Here is a 21,683-nt window from a genome sequence, read left to right as displayed (position 1 = left end):
ATTTCTTCTACTGCTAGTCTAGTGTATCCTAATGCTTTGACACTATCTAGCAGGACTTCCCTCTCAGCATTATACACTGGGCAATCTATTAAAACATGTATCACAGTTTCTGCTTGATTGCATGTTGAACATTGACCATTATTATGTTTCCCTATAATGTTGAGATTATAATTAAGATTAGAATGACCTTGCAACAGGGATGTTGTGGCGCTGGTGCTTTAAAACGCTGGCCAAATACAAAAACAATTGTGTTTTAATCATACCTATACCGCCATCTACTGTTAGAGAATAGAAAAACAGTTGCTTGACTGTCAAGGGCATGGCACTTTATGACACCACCACAATATAGCAGGTAACTTCCCAAGATAAATATCTCTATACCGGCTACGCACGAAAATAATGATCATCTCTTTCATGGCTGTGCACAATAGGCAGATATCTTTGTAGCCTTTGCCCTCAGGCCTTGTTAATTTGACTAACCAATCAAGATATAAATATACATCGTGCTTATGAAAGTGGTGACTGCATATTATGGGACTCCAAGAGTAAACATGCTCTCTTGTTCGCTCTGGGTAGCAGATCAGCGGTGAGGCTGTTGCTATAGAAACGCAGGCAGCACAGGTTGTCGTCGGTTGTTCGGTGGAAAGGTAGTGAAGGTTCACTCGTATGTCAGGAAAGCAGGCAGGCGGATCTGAGGAACGGTAATTTAAAAGAAATAACAAAGGAATTGGTCAGGAGAAGGACATGTCGGAGCGAGTAGCTTCATGTGGGAACCTGTATGACACGAACACGCTTCTGCTTCGGTATTGCAACGGTAAGTTTGGTAGCGACTTGACTGGCCATTCATAATGAATGCGCTGGAGAGCCTCACGAAATGGTTTGTTTTCATTACGCAGGTCGATAACCTAAGCGAATTTTGTCATTGATATTAATCAGTTTTTACATTAACATTTGAGCAATGTAATGTTATTGACGTGTCGGTGCGTCACTGCCTGTGAGGGCACAAGAAAATAAACTGTCTGTGTTGTCAGTGATGGGTACATTTGTTTAGATTGTGATCAGTTTTATATAGCCTACATGCAAATGTTATTTTCCCCAAGGCATTTTCTTATCGTATATGTGCGGTTGGGATCCGTGCCAGGGTATAAGAATGAACATCTAACGTTACTCAGAGATTCAGGCTCATGATAAATATTAGAAAATTTAATTCCGAGCTACATGATTTCTCATGTTCACATTTTTCATTCTTTTTTCCTCCCTCATCTGGTAATACGCTTTGAGCCTCTTATCCTGATTCAGCTTGTTTCTTTGGGCCTTTGTTATTTGATTTCAGCTATGCATAATGTTTTGGTGGAAAAAATGTACTGAGTTACTTATTTGTTGTGACCCAGCAATCTATAACATTACGCACCTATTAAGATGGATTTACCTGGGTTACAGTGTATCCGTAGTGATAAAGCTCAGTAGTAAACATCTTGTCTGTTGTCAGCATTATATTGACTATTAATGCAAAGATTTTGATTTGAAATGGGATTGTAGTAAGATTTAATCATTAACAAACATTAACCAAAATATTTTTGTTGTTCTCAGAGAGCTTTGCAATATGAGCCAGATTTTACAGTCAAATTTTGAACGAGCATAACACCGAATTTGATTATGATATAGAGTTTTATCATGAAAACATTACATTTACATTCATGCATTTAGCAGACGCTTTTATCCAAAGCAAAAGTAATTTGTCAAAGAGCAAACAATTTTCATTATATACAATGGCAGGTTTATTAAACATCTAGATTAGGAAGCCAGCTCAAGAAGAGGAGAAATGCAGAGAAGAAAAAATATTTATTTAATCATTGCATAGGCAAAATGATATGCATCATGTCTGACAATTTTGTAAATGCATACCATAAACAACAGCAGGAATGTGATTTACCTGTCTAAAACATTGTTCTGAATATTGCATTAGTATTAGCCAGTCTACCAGCTGATGAATGTTGATCAAAATATCACAAAGTCTGTTTGGAAACATGGCCTTTGACCTCAACGTCAAAAGATATGGATAAGATAAGATTTTCCTCCCTTTTAGCAACAATAAGCCTATTGATTTTGCTATCCTAGTTTGTTGATTATGTGGTTAGTTGCATTTTATTATTTCCATTGAATATTTTTATCCCCTAGTGTTGAAGAACAGACTTGTAACTCATTTTTGGGTTGTGGTCCATTATTTGAGAACCAGATATAATATACATTTCAATATCTTCAAATATGTTATAAATATGTATCTCTATTTATACAGTATATATACAGCTGGTGCAAATATATAGAAAATAAGAACAAATATAAGAAAATATTTAACAAACACATACAACTATATATATATAGACAGTTAAAATGCTTGAATACATTTTTTGAATTGAATATCATACAATCAATCACTGAAGGTATTTTTAGCAAATTCAATATTATCACTATGGCATCCTCATGCTAACACTTATTGTGCACAGCTTGTTGTTGTCACTTAGAAATGACTATTTCATCTTCGTACTTGTGAGTTACAGGTTCTCTCAAGGATAGGTATCAGTGTACATAGTGGTCATTGTTTGGGTTTTCCAGTAGGTCAATTTCTGTGACAGATGGTTTGGCTGGATGACAGATGGATGGGTAGACAGTATAGATGAGCCTGGGTCAGAGAGATTGTCTGTCCGTGTTGTACAGTAGGATGGTTTCGACTGATATTAAACACTGGCTCTGCATATCTAAGGTCAGGCTATGACATTAGCAATTCAGTTTGTACAGTAAAAATCCCTAATGTGAATCGTATTGATTAAGAAAATGAGCATGCGCCCTAGGGGTATAAAACAACAAGTCATATATTGTCAAATGCATGAACACACTTCAGTGTCCCATTGGTGGAGAGGCTGGTCAGTGCACTTCCTGGTAGTGCCTGGCCGATGCATCAGACAGGTCTGGAGTCAAGCCAAAGCTCTCTCTTTGCCAACAGCACCACCAGCAGTTTTCTGCCGCATAGGAGACGGGAATCAGCGTCCTGTTACAAACATCACCCTTCTCCTCTTTACACACAGCACTGATAGTGGGAAAGAGGTGGGGGAGGGGGAGGAAGGGAGGTCCAGACACGGGATCAGCCATCCAGCAAGCCAAGGGAAGGTGGGAGAAAGAAACCTTGGCCAGGGAGGCGTTAGGCACCTTTAGGAAACCACTAGAGAGCTGCGGAGGATCAGGCTGTCCGATTGGGTGACTGACAGGTGGACATAGTACTGACTGGAATGGCAGGTAGGAGGGGAGTACAAACAGAACGGGATGATGAATATTTCAACACGCTTGGTCACTGAGCATCCGGTTTCCTCCAGACTGCTTTTGTCTTCCAGCAGCATCACCATTCAGCATTATCCTGCTTTCTTCTCACCTTCTACTTTTGCCTCCCATTTTTTCTTTCACTTTTATTATTTCAGTTGACGTGCTCACCACCTGCTGATGCTGCTTTACAGCTGTGATCTCCACGTGTTAGCGGTACAGGCACTAAGGGAGGTTTATTATATATGCACACTTAGCATGGAGTCCGTTGCATTGCCTTGAGATTGAAACAGAGACAAGGAGCCACTGTTTTATGTGAAATATTGAGGAGCTAAATTTAATAAAAAAAGTGACAGTAAAATTCCTTTTAGTTTTGATTATTGTGTATATTTATAAGTTGTATATGTAAATGATACACATTTGATGGCTTCCACAGTGAATCAGCGTTGTTAGCATTTGAAACTTTCTCAATTGTTCGCTCAGGCTTTCAGTTTTTGTTTTCAAGTGATTTTAATGGATTTATTTTGTGGTAAGAACACATTTTGATGGATAAATATATTTAATCACAGATGTTTTGAACTTAAAAATGCACACATTTATATTTGTTTTTGAACTACAATTTTTTAAAAATTACTTACAACCAAATAGATCCCAGTGTTATTATAGTGGATGTATGAAGTGACCGGTGTCATAGCAGGATTAATGACTTAAATATCGAAATATTGTCAATTAAAATGAACTTTCCGCTTTAGGCGGTGACTTTTTGTGAACCAAATTTTAGTGACTTTTTGAAGCAAATCCTTTTCGCAGTCTCTATCCAAAAATACCTTAAGGTAGTATTTCTCAACCAGGGGGTCATGGTCCACTAGGGGGCCCCAGCAAACTTTCAAGGGACAGCAGGATGATTTAATGTAATATATTAATTTTAATCAAATGTTCATATGTTAATAGTAATAATAATATTGTAAATATTCTAACTTAATTAAAAATGTAAACAGAATTTATATTTCTTTTTTTTTACCCCACTCCTAATAACTATTGCTTGTTATTTATTTATTTAAAACATACAGCTTTTACAATAACTGGATTCACAAAATTAATTGTAGGTAATAAATATATCAAAGATTCAAGTTTCTGATAAAAAAGTTTGAAAACAAGCAGCTTTGTCATAATTACAGAGGTACCAAGGGAAACATCATAATATCATACCTTATATACCTTATTTTGAGTGGCCTTTGAATATCGTGTTGGACTATGGGAGGCCTTTGAATCAAATAGGATGAGAGCCACTGGTTTAAAGGGATAGTAATCATTTACTCACCCTCATGTCATTCCAAACCTGTATGACTTTTGTCTTTGGAGCACAAGAATATATATATTTTTTCTTTTCCACACAAGAAAGAAAGTTATACAGATTTGGATAAACTCTACAAATATCTGTCTGTCTCTTTCAGATGATAATGTGTCAGCCGGGAGTGGGATGGAGATGGATGACCGTCTCTCTCACCTGGAGCAGAGGGTGCAGCTGCAGGAGGATGAGATTCATCTGCTGAAGGCGGCGCTGGCAGATGCTTTGAGAAGGCTGGGCTGCTGTGAGGAAATCACACAGGCCAGCAGCAAGAAAGGTGGACCTACTAAAGGTCAGTGCTTCATCATGTCCCTCTGCTGATTGCCACTGCAGCTTTAGAGCCTAGAAAACTGCCAAATGGAAGATACTTTTTTCATCTTAAGCAACTTGTAATATTCTGATGGTAACCTAACCTTGTCCAGGGGTGCATTACTGATTGAAAACTATAATATGTAACCTTTGTGTTAGCATCATAGGTTCATAACTATTAAGATAATTCAACCCTAAGAGCTACAGGGATGTATTTTAATGCACAATATAGTGGTTACATAAAAAGTTTCCATGTGGGAGGTGAAGATAATTTGCATGTGATCTCACTTGTGTTCCTCTGTTTCTTCCTTCCTGATTTAGTTCGGCAGATACTGCAAGCTCTGCCATCCAAGCCTCTGACAAATGGCTATGTGCAAACAAAACGCTTGAGTGGCTATCCTTCCTCTCCCTCCTCTCCGAAAAAGGAGGTGCTGATGTCTATCAAAAGGTGAGAGTTATAAGCAAGATATATATCATATTTATTTCTCATTATTTTTCAAAAGCCATTTTATTAGAAGACATGCTGGTATCACATATGCTGAAAATATGTTCATTTTTTTCCACACCAACAATATTAGTGCAGTATTACTTCTCTGCCTCAAGGTGGTGATATTGAGTAAAACAACTTCTTGGACCTTTTCGTTTACAGGCTACATATAAGTATCTGTAGAATTTTACAGAAGAAAGCTGGTTTCTTATGCATGTATGGTGAAATATGAATAGTTAATATAATAATTCATAATTAATATTAATAATTTGTAATGTAATGTCTGTTGTGCTGTTTTAATACTTCTAGACTGACATAATCTTAAATAACTATCATACTCCATATTTACTACAATATCAGTATATACTGCAATACTACTTGATGAAATAGTATACAATTATTATGAAATATTGTGAAAAATGATTACAATTTCAAATAAACGTTTTGCATTTGAATGTATTTTAAAATGTAATTTATTCCTGTGAAGGCAAAGCTCAATTTTCAGCAGCCACTCTATTCTTCAGTGTCACATGATCCTTCAGAAATCATTCTGAAATTCTGATTTGATGTTCAAGAAACATTTCTTCTTATTTTCAATGTGGAAAGCAGTCATGCAGTTTTGTTCTTTTCTTTGATTTCTTTCACTCATTCTTCTCCACCTCATGCTCTTGTCTCTGTGTGGCAGGAAGAGCATGTCCACAGAACGCCTGTCCACGGTGAAAAAGGAGATGGCAGACCCCCGCAGCAGAACCACCTCATCCAGCAGCTCAACATGTGGAAAGAGAGACAGGTACCTTTTCATCTAAATAAAGTGCATTAAACTCAATGATTGTTCTATGCAAAGAGATAAAAGTTCAGTTCTTCTCCTTCCCTCCGAACCTTGAGGCTAGTACAAGATGTCAATAGAGCTAAAAATAGATGCTACCTCAGTGTCTAATTAGATGACAGATCCAGACCTGTGGTCAGCAAGACACCAGAGATAGTGTAAGGGGGAAGAGGTGGACCATCCATAAAAAAAAACGTTTATAAAATACCATTTTATACAATGTTATGAGCTAAATCGGCACCATGGATATCATTGTCATTTTACTGCTGATTTGAAATTTTATGAAATACATGTAGAGTATACAAAATGTCAGAGAGCACCTTTGTTAGGTTACCATTGTGTGTTCTGGTTCAAACATAGCTCCAGGGGCGTAGATTATGTGGGGGATGCGGGGGACGTGTCCCCCCCACTTTTTATAAAAAGTAAATTCCTCCCCCGCACTTTTTCATTGGACAGTTGTGTTCTCGACATGGTGAGGTGTTAATGGAGCAATGTATATAAATGCAGAATGATTTAAAATTCAAAGAGACAGGATAATATATACATGACATTTACGTTTCCATGGCAATCAGTCACTCAGTTTGTGACGTCACGACATGCCCAGGCTTGCGCCCGCGGTCCCTCATTCATTAGAGGTCGAGATGAGTTCAAAGCGGCAAGAAACTCTTCACTCCTTTTTTACGAAGAAGTCAAGCAGCGTAAGTTGTCATGTGGGATCCGAATAGTTTTGCACAATGTTGAGTGACTCTGCCTATTGCTCTTGTTGAATAATTAGCAAGTTTTGATGTTTATTATATGGAGAAATAAAAAGCTGCCTGGACAAACATGCACTTATTTTCAGTGTATTTTTCTGTAACTCTTTTGTGACGTCTTTTATTTGAACACGTATGTATGTTATCAGATCCCTTCAAATAAGATTAAAGATAATGTTGAACTGAGATTTTACAGCGTTTGCAGCATTGTGACACTCTGCCAATTCTACATGATGTATTTCAATCAAGTATGCAAGCTCTGACGATCTGATATAGGATCGATCTTCATTTAGGGGTGCTCTGTCATTATTGCACTAATTTGACGTTTTTATGTGTTGTCAAGAATGAACAAGAAACAGTCAGCCTAGGTTTGTTAGGACAGAATTAGGACGACACACAGCGACAGGTGAGAAGAGTGGCTTTTAACACCTGGCTGTTTTTATATTGTATAACGTCTATTAATACACAAGCGTTTGTAGGATTATATATGGACCAATCATAAAAAACACATATATAAATATAGAAAAATAAAAAATAACATTAGTATGATGAACAACTTCTCTGCTATCATTTTTAACTACAGTAGGTAATTATTAGCTTGCATATTGGTTGTTTATTAGTATTTAAGCACATATTAATTCTGTATTCTTCATGACCATATTCTGCATCCCATAATCCTAAATTTAACAACTACAACGACTACCTTACAAGCTATTAATAAGCAGTAAATGAAGAGTTTATTGAGGCAAAAGTCATAGTTAATAGTGAATATGTGTTTATCATTCTAAAGTGTTAAAAATTAATTTAGGATACAAATGACTGGTTATTGTCCAGCAGTAATTAGTTATTGTCTTCTGTATGTCACTATTCCCTGTATGTACATGTTTCAAACACTACTTTATTTGCTGTAGACAGAGGCAGAGTGAATTCACAGATGAGAGTGAATGAGGCAGAAAGTTTCAGTGAGGCTTCAGAGGTAAAGATTATTTAGAGCATTGTCTATGATAAGATATTTCTTTACCTTTTAACATAGACTAATCAGACTAATGTATAATAGAACAGAACAGAATAAAGAAGTATGTGAATGTGCAAGTATCCATTACTGTGTGCCATGTACTCTACATACAATACACACAAAATACAATTTGAAATATGTAAACAATAGTACCCTTATGAGGACATCTTTGTAACTTATACTCAAAAAGGTGCATATTAGTACATTAGAGTACCAATATGTACAACTATGAAACTTTTTGGGGTAAATAAGGTACAAAGATGTGCTTTTAAGGGTACTGTCCCAGTGACAAGCTGTTGTATTTCTTTCTTTTTCTTTTTTCTCTCTTTCTTTCCTTCTATTTTATAATCATACATAATAATATAATCATAAAGCATATTAAGCAAAAAGGTATGATTAAAAATAAAACCTGTCAATTAGACAAGGGTTAACTGAAAAAAAACAACAACAAAAAGAACAGGTATAACACTAGACATTCCATCCCCCCCACTTTTGAAATGATGGCTACGCCCCTACATAGCTCTGACCATGTTTTACTGTTACAATATTGTTAAAAAATATGGAGTCAAAATTATTTAGCAAGGATGCATTAAATTGACAGTAAAGACGTATAATATTATAAAATGAGATTTTCTATTTCAAATAGCTCAGTATTCAATTTTTTCTATTCATCAGTTCATCCTGAAATTCATGTTTTCCACAAAAAATATTAAGCAGCAACATTTTCAACATTGATAATATAAAGAAATGTTTCTTGAGCTGCAAATCAGTATATTAGAATGATTTCTGAAGGATCGTCTGACACTGAATACTGGAGAAATGACTGCTGGTAATTCATCTTTGTCATCACAGAAATAAATTACATTTTTAAATATATTAAAATAGAAAACAGTTCTTTTCAAATGTTTCATAATATTGCTTTTTACAGTTTTTTTAATCAAATAAATGCAGCCATGATCAGCATTAAAGACTCATAAGCATTAACAAAAATCATATCAACCCCAAACATTTGAGCGTTTCTTAGTAAGAAAGATATTTCAACTAAAAAGTGCACTTGTGGACACTGCAAGAAAGCTTAGGAAGAATGTGATCAAATAGTGATAAATAATTTATGGTGTGTCTAAATGGATTTCCAGGAAGGAGGGTTAACACTGATGTTCAGGTTAGACATCTGTCAATAGAAGTGTTATCGACTGAGATCTTATCAGAGCTGTATAGCAACCACTGGAAAACTCTCATTAAATTTTCATAAATTGAAATCCATTAACTATTTTACCACTTAATAGAGTGTTAAATTAAATTCAATATTTTTTAATATATTTTCCTGTTTGAAAAAAATGATGTAAAATTCCATTTCAGTAGAAAAAATTCCAATAAGTCCAATAAGCCTTTGTTGTTATCACAAAGTACTACTTAATGAAAGCTTCAGTCTACTAAAGGGTTAAGTATCAGTTCCAACAAGTTTCCCACCATGCACCTGCGGGATGTTTGTATGGCAGATCAGACACTTTAGAAATGTTTTATTTATGGCATGATGATTGTTTGAGATTAAACTTCGTATGGTGCATGGCAAACATGCGCCATCACTTGGTTGACACGCTCACCAGTCTTTTGACCACAGAGTGCTTCATATTACTGCATTGAAGCACAGAGGGGTGTGGTCACCTAAAAAGGGGCTGTCATGCACACAGAGGAAGTGTTCTGCCATTGGTTAGCAAGGTTCATGTTCCTGCAGAGCTGAAGTTAACTCAAACAAGGAACTCAGTCTTTTGCCTGACGCTTCTGCAAATTCCAGCTAACACTTAAACGGAATAACTGGACAAACAACATGAAGAGGTCAACCAGGTAAAGCTGAAGTTCTTGTTGAACGCTTTCAGGTCTTCAAAAGAAAAACCTTTGGTAGTTTTAGGGTGAGGCTGGTAATGGAATTGCGTTCAGTTTCCCACAACAAAGCAAACATAGGTTGGCAAACAGGAATATTCTCAGCATCATGGCTTCTGTCGATAAAGCGAACACACCTGGGCTGAGTTTGTGTTTTAACTTCACAAATGGAAACAATAGAATTTAAAAGCATGTCTAGAATCGAACAGAATTTTGCATATGGATTTCACTTTGCTGTTGCAAGGCTTCACTTTTGTATATTTTATGCAACATTTTGTGAGTCATTTAACAAAAATATGCATGTTTTCCATCTGGCTTTGATTATCATGAACATGAAAGCTATCCATTCAACTTCCATTCAAGTTGAAGACATGTTACATATAATGCATGGGTTTACTAATTGCTTTAGTGCTTTAAATCTTGATAGTTTTTGCCGCTAGGTTGCATGTATTAAACATGGAACCCACCCACTGCCACACACACACAAAGCTTCAAAGGCAAATTAGAGTGAGTGCTTTACTGTAGGAAAGAAAATGGTTTGGAGGACATCATGTCCAGAGAACTTCCTTTTAGTGATTCACTTTCTTAGTAATTCAATATAATCCAAAAAAAACTTTGCATGCATATCTTGTACATTGTGTTTAATGTATAAATGTCATGAAATGTCAAATCGGAACACGTCATCAATGCTGTGTGTGGTATGGATGGGGTGTGCATAGTCTGTGCATTAGTATAAGGCTGCTTTGTGGTCAAGCACATTAGTGGCACATGCTTACAGCATCATATTGCGTTATGGTTGCTACACAGCCTAGAGTGATTACTGGTAAAATCGATTTTTCCAGTATGTGCTAATGAGAAAATGGCTTTGTTGCCAGGTCAGCTGCCATTTTGTGTGTCATCACCTTAAATCAGATGTGTGGAGTCCTGAAATGTTCCTAAAATTCCATTTATAAATAGAAATAAATTTCTATATACAATAAGCATGATATTGGTTGTAAACATGGTTCAAAATTAAGTCCAAATGAGAGTAAAAAGTGGCATAATTCATGGTTTAAACTGAATTGTGAAGGCACATGCATACTCCAGATCAGATCATAATCCAGATGTTTTGTTTGAATGTTTACCTAAAATTTCTGTTTCCAGATCTCAATATGGTGATACTTATGAAAACTGTTCCTCACATTTAGCCATTTACATATAGATGGGGAAAAAAATGATGAACAAAATGATAGGTCTTGATGTTTTTGTTACAGATTTTACAGAAAGCTGGACAATTAATTTGATACATGATTCTGCAAATAACACTTTTTTTTTTTTTGCCAATAAAAATGCAAGGAAAATCAGTATATATATATATATAAATAAATAAATAAATAAATATTGGCAGTATTGCAGAATTCTGTCTACACCGCTCTGAAAAGGGGTTATTAGAGACCAGGCTTGCTTTGGTGTGGCCTGCTTTGGTTCAAGCTTTTCTTTAATGAAGTGTTTGGATGGTTTCTGCAGGACCGCATGGACACAAACAGATCATTGTGAGAGCATTTCTATTCATCTGCACCCACGATCCTTCTGTCTTCCCTTTACATAACATGTCATTTTGCCCTATAGAAAGGTCCTGCCAGAGACACTGATGGCTGTCAATGCTAATCCCCATGTGGATAGTCAAGTCCTACAAACCTATTCCAGCAAATGGTTCTGGATTGATGGGTCTAATTTATTGCGTCTTGCTGTCTGAGACAGGCTGTCAATCATGAGTCATGCATCAGCAAATAGGAAGTGGAAAACTGTGTGGTTAGGAAAGGCAGCTACAAAATGCACGCACAATCAGACACAAACAGAACATTCTTTTCTTTTCCTTTTTTTAATTGAAGCCTCCAGTGTAAAGCAGTTTTGGCAATGTTTGTTTTCGATGCAAACCCCCTCCAGTGCTGGAACCTCCCCAAAATCTGTTTAGTCATATAAGCAGGCTCTGAAACTGCCTGTACTAAAGTTGAAAGCAGTTTTGGGTGACCCTCTGTTCCTGTCACTTTAACTCCGTGTTCTCTCCATTACACAGAGAGTCCACATAAAAGCTGGGTCAGGATTAATGGATGAGCTCAATGAATTAGTCATCCTCTCACAAAGCACAGGTCAAAGACAGCAAACAAAACTTTTCAGAAATGGTTTTTAGAAAGTTTTTGTTTAACGTATGGGGCCTTTTTGTCTGGCTTGTAGTCTTTGAAGGAATTAATAAATGACAGACATCTCTCTCCTTATTCTTTCAGCAAAACCAAAGAGTGCACCCTCAATGCTGGTAAGTTTTTGTCTATTTGCTTGTACATATGAACCATGGCAGTAAGTTTTGTAATAAACATGATTGTTTAGTTTTTTATTCAATTGCAGTTTCCTTTTCCATTTGAGGAAATGCATTTTTTTATATATACATCTATATAAATATTTTTAATATATATGTAATATTTGTTAATCTGTTTTTAACTAGAGACACTGAGCCCTATGTTATGGGAAATTACCCTTATAAATTAGCCTGACCGGATGGTATTATCGTCTGCATTACAGCTAAAAGCCATTTTGGATGGCCATAATGCCTCCAGTCAGTCTCGTGTTGTAATGAGTATCTAAATTAACACAGTTCTGTTAGTAGGGACTGGATAATTTGACAAATCATCCCTAACAATCCATTACAGTACATTACTGCTTGTTTCTGTCTGACCACTCACGATTTGCTCCTCCTGAACAGATGATGGTTACGTGAGGATGTTCATACGTGGACGTCCAATCACCATGCATATTCCAGACCAGCTGAGGGAAAGCTACAGCCTTGACCACAAGGTGGCGCTGCCAGAGCGCAAGCTAAAACTTCAATGGGTGTATCCTTGTGATGTTTTTTAAAGGTGACATATAATGAAAATCTGACTTTTTCTGTGTTTAAGTGCTATAATTGGGTCCCTGGTGCATTTACCAACCTAGAAAACTGTTTTTGTAACTGATGTGTGTTTTTAACATAAACTTATATTTGGCAGTTTAAGCACAAAAAGACATGAAAGAACTTAGTTTAGTACTCAGAAGCCATGTGACATCCGCTTTCTGTGCAAGTGCTTCAGATGTGTGCGCTCAAAAAAACGTATATCAGAAGTTTAAACTAATACGGTTTAAAACGCATGATTTCAGCGCGATAGACGTAATAATCTAAACCAAATAGATGTTTTTTAGCAGAGTATCTGAGATTCGAGCGGAAATGTCACAGCCCTATTCTGGAAAAGGGGGCGGGGAGCAGCAGCTCTTCTGCATTAAAAGAGACATGCACCAAAACAGCGTGTTTCTGCTTCCACTTATTTTCAAAATGATATAATAAATTACCTGTGGGATATTTTTAGCTGAAACTTGACAGACACATTCTGGGGACACCTGAGACTTATATTGCATATTGTAAAAAGGCATAATAGAGCTCCTTTAAATGTAACTGAAGTTAATTGTACTATTAAATTATACTATTAAATTATGATGCATTTTGATTGATAGATCATTTTGAGTTTGTATTCAACATTGTATGAATTTTACCATGTTAAAGAAAAAAGGAGAATTTATAGGTGATTTGCTTCCAGTCCAGTCTTTATTCAGATTTTTAAATTACTGCAATAAATTGGTCAATAAAGAAAATTAAATAAGTATTGTAATAATAACCAATAATGAAAATGAATTTAAATGAGTTCCAATTTTTCAAGTTCTGTTAATAATACAAATGCATCAGTGACTTTCAAGTAAATTTGAGCTAATTTTTTAAATAGAATTGAAACCCATTTAAAATGTGACACAAAATAGTGTCGATTTTAATAGCACACATCTTTGGTCATTTACTGCAGTCAATGGAAATGTTATTTTGTTTCTTAACACACTCCATTAGTTATGGCTATAGGGGAAGAGACTGCCGTTCCAACCTCTACCTGCTGCCAACGGGAGAGATTATGTACTTCAATGCTTCCGTAGTGGTGCTCTACAATGTGGAAGAGCAGCAACAAAGACACTATCTGGGCCATAATGATGATGTCAAGTGGTAAATATACATTATATTGATTTTTAAGAGAGATTCCACATGCTTTTGGTCATTTAGTCTACTGTTAATGAATCTTAACAGCGCTAGTTGAACTACTGGAGGAGCGAAATCAGTACAACATTGATATCATACAGGGAAAAAAAGCACTTCCGATTTCATATACAGATTATTCTTAAACTAGGTCATTGTTCAAAGGTCCCTAAGATGTTATCATTATGTTATCATCCTCATGAACAAATATTTTACACTATCATTCAGCAAAAAGAGCCAATGTACTCAGGAAGTGTTGCTAGTAGCTGAGCAAATTTGCATTTTTAGGGCCAGATCTTGCTTTGCTTGACAGACTCTTATCTACAAGATAAGTGAATCCTGCCGTGTATGCAAATACACCTGCAATCAATCCAGATCTTTTCTGCCATCTGCTTTTTCCTCTTCTGTTTGGCTGCAAGGCAATGCTTGTACTATTAACCGTTCAGAGAATATTTTATGTAGATCTCTTCTGCTGTAACAGAGCGTCAATATGCTATTTGTTGTAAAATATTAGTTAATTAGCATTTGTCACTAATTAAAATAACACTAGAATGCTCTCTCTGTGACTGTCAAAAATCCCTGCGGGTTTGCAAAACAGTTGCAGCCTGTTTACTGCATTTTCTAGGATTCGTCTACATTCATTTACTGTTCCCTGGTGAGAGGGGGGCAAGAAATGACTGACAAGCACTGATCCTGACAATGTTCTCTTTGCAGTTTGGCCATCCATCCAGACATGGTCACCATAGCAACAGGACAAGTTGCCGGAACAGCCAAAGATGGCAAAGTTAGTTCACATTTACATTCTGTAGCAGTATATTGATTTGTTGATCTTGCGGCTTGAACTAGCTTGAACCTCTGTGTGCTCAGAAACAAAACCACTGTGCTCATGATCACTATTTAAATCAAGAATTTGCTTTTAATCAGCAATAATGCATTCAATTGTTCAAAAGTGACTGTACAGAAGTGTGTAATGTTACTAAATATTTATTTTCCAATCATATGCATATAACTCTATATTTATTTTCCCATCAGGCCTTGCAGCCTCATGTCCGTGTGTGGGACTCTGTCAGTTTAAACACTCTTCATGTGATCGGAGCAGGTGTGTTTGACCGAGCTGTCACCTGCGTTGGCTTCTCAAAGTCGGTAAGCTTTTTTTTCTTTCGTTTTTTAAGTTCTGGATAAATAATCTGTGCTCTGATGCCATATGACATATGAGAAATCGGCACAATGGGTGTAGATAATGAATATTTGAACAATGATAAATGGCTGAATGAACAATGGTATTTTATATGGATATAATACCTCTCCTCTTCACAGAATGGTGGTGCTCATTTGTGTGCGGTTGATGATGCAACTGACCACATTTTATCTGTTTGGGACTGGCAGAAAGAAAAGCAACTGGCGGAGGTTAAGGTGAGGCAAGGCAAGAAGTTGAACGAATGAATGAGGCATTTATATAAGTTAATACAATGCAGCAATACTAGACCTAATAATGTACTGTTTATAATAATGTTTCCTGGCATAGTGATTTGTCTTTCAATAACAGAAAGCTGAGTGTTCTGTTCACAGACCACGTGGTTTAAAACCCTGCACTATGACATCTGCATTTTCATCTGGAAAATGTCATATTTGTTCTCTTAATTTTATAATGTAATGACTTGCACTACCTATGAAATTGCTTTCCTAACATCTCTTTTAACCCCTTCTATTCCAACTGCCGGGCTCTATCCTATTATGCAACACCCACTTTTCACAATCCAATCAGTTCTCAGTGGATCAAATCAATAATTTTTATGGAATATTACATTTCAGGCTGTTTCAGGTAGATTTGAAAGTATTTAAATTTGTTTAAAATGATCATGTTTGCACATAAATATGATCGTTTTAATAGTGTGCAAGTTTCACAGATGTGTTGGTGATGTATATGTGGTTACTGGGAAGTAGTAAAAAAATTGCCACTTCATCAAATGAAGAGTGCATCATATTTTGTGTAAAATATTCACTCAACGATTTTGCAGTGTTCCAATGATTCAGTTCTGGGTGCTGTCTTCCACCCTATGGAGGCCAACCTTATTTTCACCTGCGGGAAGTCCCACATCAACTTTTGGACAATGGAAGGGAATACTCTTACAAAACGTCAGGGACTGTTTGAGGTTTGCAACATTTATTTTTCTGTATTCCGACGAAAATACAAAGACAGCACAGAGTGATCTTTGAGTTGATTGCCTATATCTGAAATTTTGATTTGATTTGATTTAGTTTTTAATTTAATAATATATAATAATAATAATACTTCATTACATTTATATAGCGCTTTTCAGCTTTTCTAAGCACTCAAAGCGCTCTACATTGTGAGGGGTGGTGTCTCCTCGTCCACCACCATATATATATTATATATTATTATTATGAAACATATAATATATAGTATTATATGTTTCATTTGAAAGTTAGATTCTAAATTTCTGTTTATTTTATTTTTTATTTTATTTTAAATCCCTTATAATTTTATTTTAAATCCTTGTTTTTATTTAATTTTATTTTGGAAGTTGCATTGCAATTCCTCTTTATTTTAGTGTCATTTAATTTAATTTAATCTAACTTTATTTTATTTTTTAATTTATTCTAAATCTTTTTGTTTTTAATAAGTGTTTGAGTGCATATTTTATTTCATAATAAATCAATTTAAGTTGCATTCTAAATCCCTACAGCACAAAAATATTTTATAATAATTTTATTTAATATATTCCTATGTTTTCCTTTCAGAAACACGAAAAACCCAAGTATGTACTCTGTGTCGCTTTTGCTGAGAATGGAGATGCAATCACTGGAGATTCTAGCGGAAACATCTACATCTGGGCAAAAGGTCAGGAAATAATTCTGCCATTATACATGTAAAGTGTTGTTTTTGTTTCTGCCGAAATACTTATCCAGATGGCACATTTTTAAGAAATAAATTACATTTAATGCATGTTTTTATCTACTGGCAATCAGAATAGCAGTACATCCATCTGTTTGTCTGCTGTTGGAGATGCTCCCTCAGTGCAGTCTATGATTTGATGATGAACTCTGACTTAAAGGTGGAAACCGGATCAGCCAGGTGGTTTCGGGAGCCCATGAGGGTGGGATCTTCTCTCTGTGTGTGCTGAAGGATGGAATGCTGGTGTCAGGTGGAGGAAAAGACCGCAGGGTGCTGCTGTGGGACCATGATTACCGCAAAAAGAGCGAAATTGAGGTGAAGTGGTGCTCTTGTGAGAATTTTGAATGATTGCCATTTATTCTCCAATATGACTTTTATTGTTTTGATGTTATATTTCTAGTACTGAAATGTAATCTAGGCATTCATTTGTCTTATTTATTAGATCCAGCTACATCAGCAGTGAATTCACGTAATTGTGTTTTAGTTGATGTACAGATTACTTGTTCCTTAATATATTTCTCGCTGTGTAATCAGGTTCCTGAGGCCTTTGGGCCCGTCCGCACTCTAGCTGAAGGAAAACAGGACGAGCTGTTTGTGGGAACGACCCGAAATGCTGTTCTGCGGGGCTCTTTCTCTGGGTCCCTCACTCCCATTGTTCAGGTATGTTGTCAGATGATATTACAGAGTGTTTAGATGCCTTTTGGCCTAATATCTATGCCACAAGTCAACAAGATCACCACATGTTTCCTCAGTCTTTTGTAGCCAGACCTTTGATTATAGACAACATATGCCCTGGACCTTATTGCAGCTTATAGTGACCAAAAAAACGCTCATTTAAACAGGACGAGACCAGATGTAACATAGCCACAGTTATGTGTTTGCACATGCCTGATGTGGTGTTTCTGAACTAGGTTATACCACAGTAATCAATTTACCTGTCCAGAAGTATTTAGTACAGGACATGGCCTCCTGTACTGAGACTAGTTATTCAGATGAAAATATCCATTCTTACCCTGGTCTCTGGTGTTTTCTCTCTATGAAAGGGTCACACTGATGAGTTGTGGGGCTTGGATGTGCATCCCAGTACTGAGCAGTTTGTGACATGTGGTCAAGACAAGCAGGTCTATCTCTGGGACACCTCTTCCCATCTGCCTCTGTGGAGCAAGGCCATTGAGGTTTGAATGAACTCTGTGTTTACTTATACATTCCTGTAATATGTAAACATCAAAAACTGCTTTGCTAGTTTTATTTTGCATACTGTATATTCACTTTGAGGACAAATGACCGTTTTAGACGTTTTTAAAATGTTCTGCTATGGATATATATAGATTTAGCATTTTAAAAATATTAAAAACTAAATGCACATAATAGTGAAATTAATGTAATATATTTTATTATATTTGTATTTACTTTTAATACGTTGTATAGAAAATATTTTTACTTTTTTATATATTAAAATCAAAAAAATTAGATACATATATTTTAAAATGTTTAATAAAGTTATGCATTATAAAATGTTACATTCTATAAAACATACTTGTGATTATTTTTATTGTTTAATATTTATATTAAAATATAAAAATGAAATGCATATATTTTACAATAGTTATTATAAATATAATATGCAATATTTAGTTTTTTACATTGTATTTATATTTTATTCTAGGACCCTGGACGTTCCGTTGGATTTCATCCCAGTAGCACTGTGCTTGCTGTGGGAACCATGACAGGAAGGTATGATTGTGAATTGGAACTTTGTTTTGACTGACTTATCATAAACAGCTGATTTTCAACAAAAAATAAATCAGAAATATTTAACAGCTTTAAAATTTGTAATTTCTTAACCGTATATTTAATTAAAATATAGACTAAATTTGATCAATATTGAAACCTTTTTTTTGTTTTTTTTTCTGTCTTGCAGGTGGTTGGTGCTGGACACTGACACCCGTGATCTTGTCTCTATGCATACAGATGGCAATGAAATCATCTCCGTTGTTAAATATTCTCCAGGTGTGTTTAGTGTTCTTTTGTGCTTTTAGCCATTAGTCACTGCTATTCCTAATATATTTTATAAATATAAATATAATTTATTCCTGTGATGGCGAAACTTAGGTTTTACAGCCATTACTGTCACTTTTCATTGATTTAATGCATACTTTAAAATAAAGTAAAATAATAATAATAAAATATAAAAATGATAATATAACGACCCAGACTTGTGACTGATAGTGTATGTGTCCACAATTGCCACTCACATCCTCTTTGTCTCATAGATGGGGTGTACCTGGCTGTGGCTTCCCACGACAACTTTGTTTACATCTACTCTGTTACTGAGAACGGCAGGAAATACAGCCGAGTTTGCAAATGCACTGTGAGTTTTGCAAGAAAATGAATCCCAAATATGTTTCTATTCATTGTAATTAATTAGAGACCATTAGCACTCGTTTAATACCGTGTCTTGCATCCGTAGGGACACTCCAGTTTTGTTACTCATCTCGACTGGTCTACCGACAGCCAGTTTATTGTAACCAACTCAGGCGACTATGAGATCTTATTCTGTGAGTTGTTTTCTCACCTAACACCTTTGTCAGTGAACGGAGCTCAGATGTCTTTGTATTAATGGCTGGTTATATGTTATCTGTTAAAAAGGGGAAGCATCCAGTGGGAAGCATATAACTAGTACTGATGCAGTGCGCAATCTAGAATGGGCCACTTCCACCTGTGTGCTGGGTTTCAGTGTGTTTGGTAAGTCACCTTATACATAATATGAAAAAAAGCTATTTCTTAGGTATTCATTTAATTGTTTTCCTGGAAATGGTTCTGATATATTGAAATAATGTTTTCTGGGTATTATAAAATTAATAGATTTATCTCTACTTGTCCCATTTTATTTTAATTTAATTATTTATTTATTTTAATTTTTTTCCAAGGAATCTGGCCAGAAGGTGCTGATGGCACAGACATTAATGCTGTATGCAGGTCACATGACAACAACCTTCTTGCCTCAGCTGATGATTTTGGCAAAGTGCACTTGTTCTCTAACCCCTGTTCCCAGCCAAGGGTGAGATTTTTTTGCATTTTATTTTCAATATTGATCATTCAGTCAAATCGTCATTTATAAAAAAAAATTTGTCTCGTTTCATCCACAGGCTCCCAGCCATATCTATGGTGGACATAGCAGCCATGTGACCAACATTGCCTTTCTCCATGACGACAGTCATCTCATCTCTACTGGTGGGAAGGACACCAGCATTCTTCAATGGGTGCTCGCTTGAAGTCACCTCTAAGCCTTCCAGATACAACCTCACTGTAGACTCTTGCCCACCAGAGGGCAACACTGCTGTGCCTAATTCCCTTCTCTGCTGTCCTGTTTGCCTATATTGTGTACTGTTATTAGGTTTTCCATTACGTGCTGGTACAGAGTCAGTTTTGCCAATGGTCCAGATGTAATCACTGTGATTGTTTGAGGAGTAGAGGCTGAGCTTAAATTAGTGATAATTGACAAACTCTAGTCTAAAGTGAATTGTACACTTTGCTGAACCGCCACCAGAAGGAGCTCTGGTGCAGGAGAAGAAGCATGTTGTCTACTGTTGACACGAATTAAGCCTATTTAAAGACTTTTAGCTGCTGTTTGTTTTGCGGAAGCCTATAGAAATATATAATGCTGTCACTTAGTGAAGGTTGTATTTTAATATTGGAAGTACATCATAATGTTGTGGCACTTGGCTTTTGGTGCATATCTAGGGGTGAACTTAAGCTGTGCTTTGCCTTTTGTTTGTTAATAAAGTTTCTCATATAGCAATGAATTTCCCTGAAATCCTTAAAGGGTTGAGCTATTCTATCTATAATTGGAATATACTGACTTAAATATTCAAATTAAATAATTTAGAATCTATTATTTAAATACTGTAATTTTACTATAGATATAGAGAAATGTGTGTGTGCATGTGCATACATTTGCATATGTGTGTGTGTGTGTGTGCATGTGTATGAAATTAAATGATTAAAATTAATATACATTTAATATTTGTCATTTAAATATTCAATTGAAATTTTATTTCATATAAATATAATTAAAATATTCAATTTACTTTTAATATCTAATTTTAAAATATATAATGTGTATGAAAATTGAGTTTTTAATGTAATCATGTATACTAAATATGTATATATGTATACTGAATTAATACATTATATACATATACTGTATATACTATCATTAGCACCATTAGCTTCATATCTGCACTATATATATATATATTACATAGATAGCATAACACCTGTTTTATTTGTTCTGACATATTAACAAAATGACGAGAATAAAGCTCTGTTGCTGTTTTCTTTAGGACATTCTATTCTCCTAGCGGAGGTTTATTTAGGAATATGAACTGTATTTACAGCCAACATTTACATGGAGACTGTCAGAAAGGTCATCGGCTAAAACCTTTAAACATAAACAGCCACCTGCATCATCTACAATTTTAAGTGTTGACATTCTGGCCAGAACAGAAACACTGCAGTGTGTGTATCTGGTCCTGTTTTGGGCTAATAATAGTTATTTGTTCATAGTTATTTGGTGTTAAATGAAGTACTTAGTACTTTCACCTCATTCTAAGTATGTGTGTGGGTACATAAATAGACTGTCCTAGTTCCTGGAGGCATGAATTGCTTTCTGCTGTGGTAAATGATGAAATTGCAGAACATCTGCCCTTCCATTTCTTTCTTCTCTCTAATCATACTGTAAGTGTCTTTGGA

General features: G+C 35.7%; 1 protein-coding gene across 2 annotated transcripts; it reads left to right on the top strand.

The window, feature by feature from the left end:
• The first annotated feature begins 340 nt into the window (after window positions 1-340).
• LOC306851550 (echinoderm microtubule-associated protein-like 2) lies at window positions 341-20,936 on the top strand. 2 transcript variants are annotated; one of them, XM_079387861.1, is made up of 22 exons: window positions 341-814; window positions 4,767-4,952; window positions 5,291-5,417; window positions 6,142-6,246; window positions 12,195-12,223; window positions 12,668-12,797; window positions 13,832-13,981; window positions 14,726-14,795; window positions 15,044-15,154; window positions 15,329-15,424; window positions 16,030-16,164; window positions 16,775-16,874; window positions 17,089-17,243; window positions 17,463-17,588; window positions 17,972-18,103; window positions 18,595-18,662; window positions 18,850-18,938; window positions 19,202-19,299; window positions 19,399-19,486; window positions 19,578-19,673; window positions 19,859-19,989; window positions 20,078-20,732. In XM_079387861.1, the coding sequence occupies exons 1-22, from the start codon at window positions 745-747 to the stop codon at window positions 20,201-20,203; spliced, it is 2,418 nt and encodes an 805-aa protein (XP_079243987.1). In that variant the 5' UTR covers window positions 341-744; the 3' UTR covers window positions 20,204-20,732. The 2 variants fall into 2 exon arrangements, with proteins under 2 accessions (XP_079243987.1, XP_079243988.1); XM_079387862.1 differs by lacking the exons at window positions 341-814; window positions 4,767-4,952; window positions 5,291-5,417; window positions 6,142-6,246 and adding an exon at window positions 9,770-9,894 and having other exon boundaries at window positions 20,078-20,936.
• Window positions 20,937-21,683: the final 747 nt, after the last annotated feature.

The sequence above is a fragment of the Barbus barbus genome (assembly GCF_936440315.1).
Source record: "Barbus barbus genome assembly, chromosome: 31".
NCBI lineage: Eukaryota > Metazoa > Chordata > Actinopteri > Cypriniformes > Cyprinidae > Barbus > Barbus barbus.
This window is presented reverse-complemented; position numbering and strand designations above follow the sequence as displayed.